This window comes from Ochotona princeps, chromosome X (assembly GCF_030435755.1).
Source record: "Ochotona princeps isolate mOchPri1 chromosome X, mOchPri1.hap1, whole genome shotgun sequence".
Classification (NCBI taxonomy): Eukaryota; Metazoa; Chordata; class Mammalia; order Lagomorpha; family Ochotonidae; genus Ochotona; species Ochotona princeps.
In genome coordinates this window covers 36,397,228-36,412,578 of record NC_080865.1, presented here as the reverse complement: position 1 = coordinate 36,412,578, position 15,351 = coordinate 36,397,228, and the positions used below count along the sequence as shown (strand labels likewise).

At 36.6% G+C, this 15,351-nt stretch overlaps 1 protein-coding gene across 3 annotated transcripts in view; it reads left to right on the top strand.

The window, feature by feature from the left end:
- Positions 1-12,558, top strand: part of HEPH (hephaestin) — an 86,563-nt gene extending 74,005 nt beyond the window's left edge. For all 3 annotated transcript variants that reach the window (XM_058658720.1, XM_058658718.1, XM_058658719.1), the window contains exons 16-21: positions 2,323-2,429; positions 3,037-3,262; positions 5,699-5,838; positions 6,949-7,111; positions 8,342-8,386; positions 10,785-12,558. In XM_058658720.1, the coding sequence (XP_058514703.1) occupies positions 2,323-2,429; positions 3,037-3,262; positions 5,699-5,838; positions 6,949-7,111; positions 8,342-8,386; positions 10,785-11,017 (914 nt within the window). In that variant the 3' untranslated portion in view covers positions 11,018-12,558. The remainder of the gene's footprint in view (positions 1-2,322; positions 2,430-3,036; positions 3,263-5,698; positions 5,839-6,948; positions 7,112-8,341; positions 8,387-10,784) is intronic.
- Positions 12,559-15,351: the final 2,793 nt, after the last annotated feature.

The following is a 15,351-nucleotide window of genomic DNA, read 5'->3' as shown; positions in this document are numbered from 1 at the left end:
TTGTCAAGGGAAGAACTTAGATGCCTTGGTGGAGAGTTCACTCTTTGAAAATCAGAGAAATCTTAGAAATTTTTTGAAGCAAAAAAAAAATTATACGAGAGCCCGGTGCAGTAGCCTAGTGGCTAAAAGTCCTCACTGAAAAGCATGTGATGGAATCCCAAATGAGTGCTGGTTCTAATCCCGCCAACCCTGTTTCCCATCCAGTTCCCTGCTTGTGGCTTGGGAAAACAGTTAAGGATGGTCCAAAGCCTTGGGACCCTGCACCTGCATGGGAGATGTGGAAGAATTCCTGGCTCCTGACCTCGGATTGGCTTAGTTCTGGCCATTGTGGCCAGTTGGAGAGTGAATCATCAGAGAAAGATGTCTGTCTCTCAGCTCCTCCTCTTTCTCTCTCCTCCTCTCTGTATATTTGACTTTCTAATAAAAAATAAAATAAAGCATTTAAAAAATTACATGAACAAAGAAAGGTTTGGAAAGATTAATATGCTGTAACCAAAGCATTTTTTTTTAAAGTTTACAATTATCAACTTCCAAAGTTATTACAAAGCATAACAAACTTTGATACTGGCATTAGAATAGAAATATAATTTGAGAGTAAAATTTGAGTGTTCAGAAATTCCTATATTTATGGTTAATTGGATTTCAGCAAAGGTACCAAGACCAACCAGTGCAGGAGGGGTAATACTTTATGCAAATATTATTGAGACAATAGAAATGGAAGTCAAAGATGCTATAATATTTTGAACCTATTTGAATTGCTAAAATAAAATTCTATGCAACAGAAAATAATTAATTTTCCTAAAGATGTTGAGAAATTGTAATGCTCACATGTTGCTGATAGGAATGCAATATGGCATAGCTACTTTGCAAACTACTTTGGCAATTCCTCAAATGGTTAAATGTAGAGTTACCGTATGACTTAGTAATTCCACTCCCAGTAATATATCCAAGAGAAATTAAAACATATGTCTACTAAACTTGTATACAATTGCTGGTAAATGAATTATTTGTAATAGCACAACAGTTGAAATTACTCAAATGTCCATGAATTAGTAAATGGTGGAATCAAATGCATTATGTCCATACAATAAACACTGTTTGGCAATAAAAGCTGTTAAGCATTAACATACACTTAAATACAGATGGACAATGAAATATTATGCTAAATAAAAGAGTAGAGTCACAGAAGACAACGTATTGGATAGTTAACAATCTACATGAAATAAACAAGTTGGAAAATACATAGAGATAGAAAGCATGCTGATGATCACCTTGGCATGGATGGGTGTGTTAGAGGGAAGAAAAATGGTATGCAGTGTCTCTGTGTGTATGTGATAGTAATGAGGTGTTTAAAATGGATCAAAGTTATGACTATAACATTTTGTGAAAATACTAAAAAAAATTGAACTATGTACTCTAAATGAGTTATGTCTGTGGCATTGCAGTTATATCTCAATAAAATTGCTATTAAAAAGACTAGATGCAGGCATTTTGGGCAATGGTTAAGACATCTTTTGTGACACCTATATCCCATATCAGAGTGTCTGGATTTGCATATTGTGGCTCTATTTCTAATTTCAGCTTTCTGTTAATGCACATCCTCAGATGCAGCAGGTACTAGATTTGTGCCATCCATGTGAAAAAACTGATTTGGTTCAGTTTTACTTGGTCCAGTGCTAGTTGCTACATGCATTTGGGGAGTAAATCAGCAGATGAGTGATCTCCTTGTCTCTATCATTGAAATTTCTAGAAGTAGAGTTGTTTGCTAAAGAAGAAGTTGTGTTCACAATGATTTTTGTATTTAACACATCCTATTTAAAAGATGTTCAGCTTCTAATTGAATGTGAGGGATTGTCGCTAAGGACTGAACTAGGTATTTGAGTATCATTAGTATATAGTTCATAATTTATGTCTTAAAGGTAACTAACTGATTCTGGAGGCAGGGGGGAGGGCAGTATACAAAGAAAGAACTGAATACAGAGTCTTGTGGATACAGAGTTACATTTAGGAAGAAGCAACAACAGAAAAATATTGATTAAAACAGAGACTACAAAAGGAGGATTTTGTAAATATGGAGAACTCTGAGAGAGCTCCTTCTGCCAAAATACTATACCTCGGCCTTTAAGGATGGATATTGTTGAAGAGGATTGAATGTGTTTCACGAGGAAGAAGAGCAAAATTTAAAATGAATACTGAGGAGTGAATGATGGAGAAAGATCTTAAAGGTGTTAGGACTCAACCACCAAAGCCTCTTGGATGAGATCGGGAGGTGAAAGGAATTTCTGATCAGTCCTCCTAGAAGTCACTTTTTGCTCTTTCTAGGTGAAGTACTCACTTACCAATGGAACATTCCAGAGAGATCTGGCCCTGGTCCCAATGACTCTGCTTGTGTTTCCTGGATCTATTATTCTGCAGTGGATCCCATTAAGGTAAAGACAAGATTGGTTGCATGGAGATGGGTCTTAGAAGTGGGCTAACTTCTTGGCAAAAAGTAGTTTGTTTCCTCATTTTGAAAATTTGTTTATTCAGCCACTTAAGTACTATGAGCCACCAGCAGTCATTTATTGAGTACCTACCAGTTTGGGGTATTTACTTGGTGCTTTGGATGATATAAATGTAAGATACATTTCCCACCTCTACAAAGCATGGTCTCATTGAGCAAGAGGAAAGCTGGAGAGGAGTCATGATAGAAGATGCTTTGTGCATTGAAAACTAACACTGCCATGGGAAAAAGTAGGCATGGTCGAGGGGAGCAGTACAGTGCAGGCAGAGAAGGAAACATGAAAAATGTACTGGTTGTATAAGTACTTGATCTAGTTCAGCCTAACTAAAACATAGATTAGACAGCACTTATTATTTATCCCTAAAACAGTTGGTAGAAGGATCTCAGTAGCACAGTGGGAAACATGAGGATACGGTATAAATGGAACATATGTTGATGAAATGTTGACTTCACAGTGGGTTTATGTGACAGCACAATAACCTTCAAACAGCTTCACCTTCTTTTCACTCTTTCCTTTTTTTCCCCTTATTCAGGACTTGTATAGTGGTCTTGTGGGACCTCTGACCATCTGCCGAAAAGGTATCTTGGATCCCCATGGAGCACGAAGTGATATGGATAGGGAGTTTGCCTTGCTATTTTTGATCTTCGATGAAAACCAGTCTTGGTATCTGGAGGAGAACATAGCAATTCATGGGCCCCAGGAGCCAGAGCGTGTTAATCTACAGGATGAGATTTTCTTGGAGAGCAATAAAATGCATGGTATGTATAAAATAATTTATCCTTCCTCCAAGAACATCCACACTGTTTGTTTGAGGTTATCTGATAGGCTCATTATCAGCTAAGGGAGTATAATTTCAGAAAGGATGGGAAGGTTGCATGGAGATAAATTGAAATAAATATTTGCTATTTCCTACAGTTACACACACACACACACACACACACACACACACACACACACAAGCTTTCCCAGACTAGATCCACGGTACAGAAAGCAGGGATCTCACAGTTAAGTTGCCATGGTGACATCAGAAAATTGTAATGTATTAGAGTAGAAAGCAATGATTCATGATCCTCAGCATACACCATAAATAGGCTGCTTACAGCCACTCTTCTCAGAATTCTGATTTTAGTCTTTCAATATTATCGTATTTCTTTGCCACTATGAAGTTGGGATCTGCTTTCTTAATGGATAAGGTGAAGGAAACTTGTCTTTTAGTATGTTTTTTAAAAATAGTTTTAGTTTGGAGATGGAATAATTGGAGAGTAGAGCTTCAGAGAGTTAGATACAAGGAAGGATTTTTTAGTGCCTGAATGGATTTTGGAGGGAAAGTGTGCATCAAAGGCTTCCTTTGCTCTAGAGATCTGTGTAGTTTTTCAAAAACAAGAAAAAGTCTCAAATAAGAGGGGGAGCCTAAGTGCAATGGAATGCATCAAGTGATCTCTCATTATCTCTTCTAGTCCAAGAGTTCTTTGATCTGAGAATGAGACAGCTTTGATAATGACTCTAATGGAACTCCAAAGTAGTACCTTACTGTCCATAGATTTTAGCTATTTTCCCTTGATGGAGGGATGAGTGATTCACATTAGAACAAATGATTCACAGACTTCACAAGGGTGAACTTTTTAGCGTCTGTCAAATCAAAGAAATAAATGACGCAGGACAAAAAGGGAGTGAGGGCACAGTCAGATCTTGCTAATGCAGAGCTTTGGCTGTTGTCCACCTTCATCTGTATATATATATATATTCATTCACTGAAACTCTTCAGTTATCGGTCCATCTACCCATCCATTGAGCAAGCATTTATTGAACAGTTTCTGACTGCCAACTCTGGAGATATTATTGGGATCTTAAGGGTCATACAAATAGTACCCCTGCCTTCCATTCAGCTTCTTAAACCAACTGGAAAAGAGAGATGCTTAAGAAAAAATGTGAGCTTTATTACTGAGCAGACTAAGTAGAAAATTGATTTTATTTCTGCAACCTAAATGGGTTTGCTGATACTTCCTTTTTCCATAGACATTTTCCTACTTGTCCATTGATATAGATAGAAAATAGCTGTTTCTGTTGGCAAATGCAGAGTATTTGCCACAATGAAATATTGCATTCGTATCCCTTTCTGTGATCATACTGCTCAGAGAGAAAATCCAGAAGGGGCTGAATTAAGCATATTTAGCACTTCCATTCAAGCTCACAATTTGGCAAGAGTAGATACAGAGATGATACATATTCCTTTTATTCTTATACGCTTGAGGAACAAAGTGGAAATTACTTTTCCTCTGTGAAAACATGAGAAGCAAGGGGAAACTGTCCTGGAAAAGTCCTGTTAGTGTGAATTACTATGACAATGAGTGCTCTGTGTCTTGATAATATATGACACATACTTGGAAGAGATAGATAATGAGAGTCATTCATTAATATCATTATTATTTTTCACAAATGTGGCCAATCTTTTCTAAGCATTTATTCTAGGTCAAGGTGTCTACTATATGTTCCCCCAAAATGCAAGGTTGGTATAGTATATTGTAAATAAATTCATTTTTCTGCTAAGAACCTGTTTTCTGGTTGGGTATGTGAGCTTTCAGATATCAGAAAAAGACAAATGTAGGAGGCAGTTTCAATTGAACAAGTATAAGACAGTACTTGAGTAATTCAGGGATGGAAGGGTTAGCAAGGAATGAGAGATGTGGAATAGGAGCTAGAGTATCAACTAAGTATTATTTAGGGAGATGAAAGTTTGATTAGGCTTTGGGAAGATGTGCAAAAAGGAAACAGGGTTTCTGGAAGAGAAGCCCAAGAACATAAGGACATGAAAACATTCAGGGGCCATATGGAGAATGGTGAAGTAATTATCCCCTTTGGAATAGACATGTTGTGTAGCAGGAGATGAGCCTGGCAAAGTGATTGGGATCTATTTTGAAAGACTTTGAGGGCAAAGCTAAGGATTTATAGACTTACTCTTTGGGGCAGGAAGGAGATATTAAAATATTTTAAGGAGCAGAGTGACATGGTCAAAAAAGTTATTTAGAGCAATGACTCTAATAACATCAGAATGAAAAAAAAATAGATTGAATAGGGACAGACAAAATAGAGAGCAATTTGGGAGCCTGTTGCTATCATCTAAGATTATAGGGACTAGAGTCAGTGCAAAGAAGAGTCAAAAGGAAAGATTTAATAGACTTTCTCATGTTTTACAGCCATCAATGGGAAACTCTATGCCAATCTCAGAGGTCTCACCATGTACCAGGGAGAACAAGTGGCTTGGTACATGCTGGCCATGGGCCAAGATGTTGACATACACACTGTCCACTTCCATGCTGAGAGTTTCCTTTATCAGGTGAGCTGGAAAAAGAGCTGTGTCTCTCAGGGGGGATTAAAGGAGAGCCTTCTGAGGAAGAAGGGAATAGACTAGAGGTATAGTATTTGGGGCACTGAACTGAGGATTCTAGTCTGGTTGTAAATTCCTGTGTCAGTCACTTCTGATGCAGACAAGAATGAGTAATTTACATGGTAAGGAGATAAAAAGAATCAATATAATAAGGTTTAAGTCAAAGACTTGAAATTTAATGAACAGTGAACCTTAGAGCAAGGAACTTTAGAGTGGTATTTCAGAATCTCTGTAAGTCCTTAATTTACATTAAGAATTCAATTTAATAACTACATGGGGAATACTCATGTGTAGATTTTGAAGAAGTGTTAAGCTTAAGAAAAGGGTGATATGCAGGAAATATTGACACAGAAGTAGAGATATGGAATTTCTGATCAAAGTGGTGACAGGAAAATTAATCAATCATTCAAAAATATTTATTTTCAGATTTTACAGTGAGAGGGAGAGATAGAGAATGAAAGTATTCCATCCACTGGTTCACTCCCCAAATAGCTGCAATGGCCAGAGCTAAGCTGATCCAAAGCTGGAAGTCAGGAGTTTCTTCTAGGTCTTCATGTGGATACAGGGTCCCAAGGACTTGGACCATCCTCTGCTACCTTACCAGGCCATGAGCAGAGAACTAGATCAGAAGTGTAACAGCCAGGATATAAACCTGAGCCCATATAGGATGCTGGAGACATCGCATAAGGCAGAGGATTACCTTGCTATGCCACCATGCTGGCCTCAATTGAATCATTTTTAAATGAAGCATATGGCTCCTTCCTTACATGTCAAGGCGTAATCCAAATTTACCAAATTTCAATCTACTGAAAATTACAGAATCTGGTTTTTGAGCCCTCTGAAGGAATTGGAAATTAGGCTTACTTTGGAACACTTCATGAAAATGCAGAAGGAAAATTTGAGTGGTTGGTTCCTTGAGATGTGAATGAAATTATTTAAAGCTGCTGTCCAATCTAGGAATTTTGGGGTCACACTTCCTTAATGTGGACAGCATAATTTTCCAGTTTTTATAAGTTCTAAGAAGAGGTTTCTTTCTCCTACCCACAATCTTTGTCGTAGAACGGAAGGAGCTACAGGGCAGATGTTGTGGATCTGTTCCCAGGCACCTTTGAGGTTGTAGAGATGATAGCCAACAACCCTGGGACATGGCTGCTACACTGCCATGTGACGGACCATGTACATGCTGGCATGGAGACACTCTTCACTGTTTTGTCTCAAAAAGGTAAGGCCTAATTCCCCAAAATGGCTCATCTTCTAACACTTTATCTGGCTTATAAGAACTAAGTAATGCAAAGAAATCTTTTGTAACTCTTGTATTGATCCCCTCCACCAAAAAAACCCCACAAAACACAGATCTTAAAATTGCATATGGTTAACCCTCTACATACTGCCATAATCATTATAACTCATCCTCCATTGTTTACTTGGCATTTGCATCTCTCCTAATTACCTGGAGATGCATTGAGGTACAACAAGTTGGCCAAGTATGTTTATATTCCATGTATTGAACCTTGCACAGGTTCATATCCTTTGAAATAAATTAACTTTATAGAACACTTTATTATTTAAAAAGTAATTTATTATTTTATAAAGTAATTAGAAATAAAGACAATTTTTAGAAATAAATTATTTATTTTTCATGATACAGTTCCTTAGGCTCAGGGATTTCCCCTTCCACTCTCACCTACCTCCCCCCGCCCCCAATACTGCTTTCCACTATATTGAAACAACAGAAGTAAAGGCAATTTCAAGGATTAATTTTAATGAGCATTTTTGAGAGAAGAGAAATAACTCTAATTGTTGTCCCTTAATTGTTTTTGTTTTGTGAGAGTTGTAAAAGGCAGATTTTTTTGTTCTAGAAATAAGTTTAAAACTAGAGAACTACTGTCCTGTTACAACTTATGCAAGAGTGTGTTGCTACCAAGTGTGGGGAAATATGCATTCCTTACATTTTTATATGGGAAGGGAATACCAAGGGAAATATTTTAAACAAGTAATTGCTCTTCATTATGATGGATATACGGTATGTCTGAGCTCTTGGATCATTAAAAGGTTAAGGAGTTTACCTTAAACTTCTTGAACTAAACCCAGCCTTACACATTATTCTCTTCCAAATAGTCCTATAGAATTTGGGGAGACAGCAAGAAGACATTGGAGAAAATGTGTGATTTTAGTAGGGATGCAAAATATGGGCAAGATTGCAGGCTTAGGAAAATGTATTTGGTTGTTCAAACAGATCAAGGTAGAGAATAGAACTCTGCTCTTTACCTCTAGAGAGAGAGAGATGATTGTACATTATGAAATCATTAAAAACGTTTGTTGTTGTGTGGGTTTGCATTCTTTGAAATAAATGTGTTATTTAGAATTTCCACCAACCAATGCTGATTTCCAACATGGAACTGCTGATTGGTAGAAAGAATAACAGAATTAATCTCTTGCATTCCTTCTCCAGGTCATTTAAGCACTATCAGTACCATCACTGCAGAGACTGAAAAAGGTAAGCAAAACGATGCACAGACTAGAAGGGGCAGGTATATGTGTGGTGTGTATGTGTGCGCATGCACCTCCACCAGATGGGACTCCACAGGATGGGACTCACATGACTAAATGGTGTACACCACAGTACTAGAAGGAGAAATTCTAAAATTTCTCGAAGACTTCAGAAACTGGAGTACTAAGATTCAGCTTTCCCTTGGAGGTTTATTCTCTCTGGCTCCCAGCACTAATCTAAATTGGAGAAAGCAGATTCATCTCCAGTTGTAGGCTGCTATCTTAGCCCACCCACCTAATGTGTAAGTGGGGAGAAAAGTCTAAGTCGTGCTGAGTTGAGCATGAAAGAGTTGTAACACAGACATGGATTCCCCACAGGGATAGTATAAAACTAGAACAAACACCAGACGGTCTTCAAACACTATTTTTGTCCCTGCCTCTTTTCTCTTCATCTATGGAGTACCAAGCAGTGGAACCTTTGCAACAAGACATTTCTTCCCTTCAAGATGCTAAGTTCAAATAGCGCTTTTATTCTCCATCTATTTGTCTCTGACTAGGGAAGATTCACAATGTTATGAGAGCTAAGAGGGATATTAGAGTTACCAGTTTACTCTGGAAAATTTTAGTTCTGTTTGGAAAAAAATCTTATTTGCCAATGTGTCTTTGAAAAATATTAATTATCTGCATAGGTATCTTATGAAATTTGGTTTAGGAGGCTAGGTTATATCCTGGAGTAGGTGGAGACGAGTAAGCTGAAGTTGTGTGAGTGAAGTTTCACACCATAATTCCTTATATGTGTTGTATACACATGTATGTGTATATATTCATATACGTGTATTTTATGGACATACATATATTCATATATCCATGCACACAATATGCTTGAGTACACATGCATATTTCTTTGTATATGTATATATAATATTTGTTTCTTATTAGCTCTCATTTGTTACAATATTTTCACAATGGGAAAAATATACCAAAATATACACTACAATAACCATATACATTCTCTCTTACACACACATACACATAATATGTATATAAAACAACAAAATATATACAACAACAAAGTATATACTATCGTAGCTTGTTATTTTTTCATGTGAGGAGCTGAAAAATGGAAAGTGATTCATCTGAGATAACAAGAGGAGTATGTAGTAGAATATAAATGTTGAATCAAAATGTGTTTTAGCTTGTGTTTGAGCTTTGTCCCAGCTTCTCTCAGATCTGCTAGATCATTCATTCATTCAATTACACTTTCATGAAACAAGAGTCAAATACTAGATACATCAAATCAAGTAAGACATAATTGCTACTTTTTTGGTGTTTAAAAAAAGGAATGATAATTGCTATGCTGCATGCCCCATGCATTACCAAAACGATAACAGTAGCAGCTAATATTTACTGTGCATTTATTATCTGTCAATAGTTATGCTAAATATTTTATAAGCATGAACACTTTTTCTTGGCAATAAGCCTCTGTGCTAGGTATATCTATTTTATAAAAAATAAAACCAAGGTGTATGGTATGTTTGTTCACTCAGCCCACGATTAAAGATTTTAAAAAATGTTGAAATGGAAAGAATAAGCATTTTTGAGAACTCAGAGGAAAGGGCCACTCATTCTCAAACCAAATTTAATAAGACTTTATAGGGACATGTAACATTTAAGCTGGGGCTAGAAAGATTAAGAGTAGGAAGTAAGTGTATTTAGTTAAAGACCTAGTCGCCTGAAATAGAATTGCCTGCATGAGCAATTTAAAAAAAAAAAAGAGTTACTGCAAGTGAAGATTAGCATATAAAACCAGAAAGGTAGGTTTAGAGCTTTATTATAAGGGCTGGAATATCTGGCTTTGGAATTTGAACTGCTGGGAAACTGGGTATAAATAAGTTTGTATGCTAGGAACTAATACTATCAAATATTTCACATAAAAGGGTCTATGTAGCATCAGTATTAATACTACCCACAGAAGTGAGAGACTGGATAGGCTAGTGTTATGATATAATACTCAAAAAGAGCACTAATAAGTTGGATGCATGGGTCAAGTTGATTTCTAATGCTTCCTGTATTGCTTCCAGTTCTATGCTCTATAACTATGGAGACAAAAATCTAATATTTTTTTCTGCACCACAAGCTTTTGTAATTGAGGAAATGTGTCAAAGATCATCCCATTTTGAGTCTTAGCTGTTGCCATAGGTAGATGGTAATCTCAATGATTCTGAAGGACGCTTCTAGTTGGGACATCTTTTTCCTCTGACTTTTTGTAACCTGTGGATTGTTAAAGGGATGCTGTCCTGCTTGAATGGATTTGTTTTTCCAGGATATGATTACAAAAATAGAACTCCTCAGTACTGTTTATACCAGGTTATTCATTCACCCATTTCCCTCTTCTTTCATTTCAGCACTGATTTTCAGAGACATTGGCGAATTCAAAGTGAAGATGCTGGGCATGCAGATACCAGTAAAGAACATGGAGATGTTGGCCTCTGTTTTGATTGCCACGGGTTTCATCCTGCTGGTTATTGCTCTGATTCTTGGGGGTGTAGTGTGGTACCAGCGTCGACAAAGAAAGCTACGGCGCAATAGAAGATCTATTCTGGATGACAGCTTCAAGCTTTTGTCCCTCAAGCAATAGCAGCTGAAACCTGGAAGTATTCTTAGTATGCACATCTGCAATGCACTCCAAAAAGAACATGGGCTAGCAACTAATCCCCCTGTCAGTGTGATATGGTTGGTGAAGAAACACAGAAGGGAACCAATCCAAGTATCTGTGTATTTCTTCATTTATTTATTTACATGGAAATTACATGCATTCACTTTGTCTTTGGTTTATTTGCTCCACTTGGACACCTGGGAGTGGATGAGTTTCCTAGCACCCTACAACACGAATTCCAACAGCTAGATTGTATCACTTCCCAACACCTGGCAGGACTTCAGGTGCTCAAAAACTGATCCTTTTATGAAAGCATATACCAGTGGAAAAACTCATTGGTTGGCCTTCTGCTACTTTCTAGAACCTAGGCAAATTCACTTTGAACTGAGGCTGAGTGAACTATGAAGATAATCAACAACCAAACCAACAACTAAGCCCACAGGCATGAATGAGAATTAGAAGTCGGGTGGGAATTTTGAATCCAAATTGTGTTTTGATTCTCATTGGCAGTGAAATACTTTGGAGGAGTGAGCAGTTGGGTTGTCACTGTCATGAGCGCTTACAGACTCTGGAGTAGCTAGCTCCCCAGCAAACCAGTCTTGTAAAATTCTGTGTAACAACATTGAAGGGAGTGTTAAGTGGCCTATGTTTTAGATAGCTGATACTTTCCATTAAATTACTTATTATAATACAAAAAGGCTGATTTTTAAAAATTATTTTGGTGGTTCCTGCAGTTTCTGGGAGGTGTGATCGTGACTAAAACAGAAAACATTTGGAATGTGAGAGATCCTCTTAGGGATCTGCCTATCTGTGTGGAATTTACAGATTTGTTTTAGAAGGTACCTGAAGTCTCAAAGTGAGCATGTTAGGTGCTATCCTGAAAAAGGAGATATGTCATAGATGGTGTATTTATTAAATACCAAGAATTTTTCCAGAGGGGGATATTAGGCTGAGACCAGACAAGGAAAGGTGGGCATATATCTGGTGGGCCCTTTTATAGCTATTGGAATATGAGAAGTGTACTTGTTTGGGGACCTCTTTATGAGATAAAGTTATTACCTCCGTAGTTTGTGTAGTTTACAGAAACTTTCATTTGTCTTTTGCAAATATGAGCCTCTGTGAAACATTGGACAGAGAAGACAGATGAGAAGTATGGTGATGAGGTAAGACGGGCCACTCTGACTGTAGAATCTAATACTATTCCATGTGGCAAGTGGAGAATTTAAAAGGCATTAGGGAGAATATAAAGATTATGGCTTAAGTGAATAGTACTTTACACTTTACAAAGCATCCTAGTTTCCACTTGAATTTAACTTGCCTCAGTTCTGTTAGGATGCCATGCCTTTTACGTTTGAATGAACAAAGATCCTTAATATTGATTTTATGTAAGATCACTCACATGGAATCTGAGTAGGGATTCAGGTATTCATCTATTTTACCTTTCCTATCATTTTTTCTTTCCCCTATTTATTTTAAGTTCTCAGTCTTCACAGCAACCTGTTTGTCTTGTTAGCAATCCTAGCAGATCACGGTGTTCATTATCTATGTAATGTTGAAAGATGAAAGGGAAACACAAGTAGAACCTGTAATTCATCTTGGTTTAATGGTCAGTGGCTATCAAGACAGCTTCATTGTAAACCTCAGAAATGTAAGAGGGAGTAGAAGGGGTTAGATTGCTTGATATCCAAGTGTCAGTAGAATATTTAATCAATGCAGCATCAATGAACCTAACAGCAGCAGAACACTTTTGGCCTATATTAATATGGAGGTTAATGAAAACTAAGTGCACTTTTGGCGACTTCATTTAATTAATGTCTATAATTTGCATGCATCTTGGAGACTAGACCTGGTAGATAGGATATGGCACATTTTTTTTCTGAGTATATATTCCTGCTATGGGTCCAGGAAAGGAAGTTTAGAGCTTGTGTATTTCAGAAAGAGATTGATATTGGTGATATATTAGCTTTAAGTAGAGATGAAAAGAGTTATTTTTGACCATTAAATAACACTGCACATATTCACTTGTTGAAGCTAGAAATTCTCAATATCAACATTCATTGAATCTTGTCTTCCAGGCATCTTTAATCAATTGTTGCCATTTCTATTGCAATCACTAAAAAAAAAAAAAAAACAAACCTAAAATAAATAAACAACAGAAAGTAGAACTTGAAATCTGACAGGAAAGAGCTGGCATGGATTGGCTCATGCCTCGCTGGGTGGGTCACAAAGATTAGTTACTCCTCACCATGGTGTTGAGGATTTTCCTGCACACCCCCCCCCAAAAAAAATGTTCTGCACCTAAAATGTTGACATATATCTTGTTAGAGTTACAAGCCAGTCTGGATTATCCTAAAATCTGCCAAGATCAGCAAAATTTTACTTCAACACAACAACTGGCTAAATACTAATGGTGCCTTAAGGCCATTTTAAGGTATAGAGCAGCCGGTCCTGTATATGAACTAAAATTGAAATGTCAATGAGCTAATCATAGGTTGTGGCTAGGACTTGTTTTCCTTTTTTTTTTTTTTTCTTTTTAATACACTGGTTACTCAAAACCATGTCAATTCCATAACATTGCAAATTGCTGTTGATGTTATATTGGGACTCTTAATTGACTGGGATGATATTCTGCCAGCTCTGACTTCAGACCAGAAAAGGTCTCCCCAAGAAACTGTTCAACCCATCTGGACAATAAGTAGCTGGGCTCTATGCTTGGTATATGTTTGCAAGGAAAGAATCTTGATTGAATTTGAACTGTAATACTGCATCAAGGTGGAGGAATCCACCGGGGGGAGGGGAGGGGGAGGGAGGGGGGGATTCCCAGAGCCTATGAAACTGTCACATAATGCAAAATAATTAACAAAAAAAAAATACAAAAAAAAAATTCAACCCCCCCCCCCCAAAAAAAAAAAAACCACCGCCATCTGTGGACTGCTCTAGAAATAGTGTCCTGCCTATTCTCACATTTGCCTACAATTGATTGTACATAACCAATTGCAGTGGACTAGAAAAGTGGTGCTTCCAAAATGTAAATTAAACTTGTAGTTCAGACAAGACGTAATAGACTAGTCTCTTTTTAAACATTAATAAATCCTGGCAAATAATTTAGAGATAACAATACAAGGAAATTTCAAACATTTGTGGAAAATATCCAAAAGATGCTTATTTTTGGTGCGATTTAAAAATGCATAGCCTTTTCATATTATGTATTTCCTTGTCAATGTTCTTTCAAAAAATTTAAGACATACATATAAATTTGTATATATATTTGGTGTTATGTGATGTTTCATGTATACATTGTGTAATGTCCAATAAGATAAAATGTATTCATCCTTTCACGCTTTAAGCATTCCTGTATAATGAAAACATCTACACTGCGGTTTGTGGTTTTTAAAATAAAGAAATACATACATTAATATTGTCTATAGTTTTATTGCTGTGAGATAGTTGCAAAAACTACCTACTCCTATTTAGTTATAACAGTCCTGTCAATGAATCTTTCTCCTTCCCACCACCTTTATTTTCCTCTCCAGCCTGATGTAACAAGATTGTATTTTTAAATTCTGTCAGTAGAATATTCTGTGAGATAATCTGTTTTTGTTTTTTTTTATCTCGTATAAGAACGATACCAAATAATATGTCACTATATTTGTATTATTTTACTTAAAATCAGGATCACCAGCTTGATACCACTTTTTATAAATAATGACTTCATTATTTTTATCATTGAGTATATAGATTATATTTTCTTTATTCATTCAGTAGTGGATGGACATGTCGATTGTTTCCGTTTTTGGATGTTGTAAATAGTGCTGCAGGAAAAGTGAATTTAATTTGTTTTGAGTATATCAAAGTAGTAGGATTCCTGTATAATGTGATAGTTCTATTTTTTTCTCTTTTAACTGCAAGCTTCTTTCCATAATGGCTGTACTAATTAAATTCCCAACAACAGTGTTTACGTGTTTCCTTTTTCCACATCTTCACCAATACTTTTTATCTTTTGCCTTATTGATAACAGGCTAGCTTGTTGATATGAGGTGACAACTCATTGTGGTTTTGATATTCATTTCCTGATCATTAGTTATGTTGAAACTATTTTTCATGTACCTCTTGGCCTGTTCTAAATCTTCACAACATGATCAACAAAGGGAAGACTCAACCAACAGAATGGGAGACAATTATTGCACACTATACAACAGATAGAGGATTGAGAAAAAGGATTTACAAAGAGCTTCAGAAACTCAGTGACAGCAAAATAACCATATGAAGTAATGGGTGAAGGAAATAAACAGACATTTTACAAAGGAACAAATTCA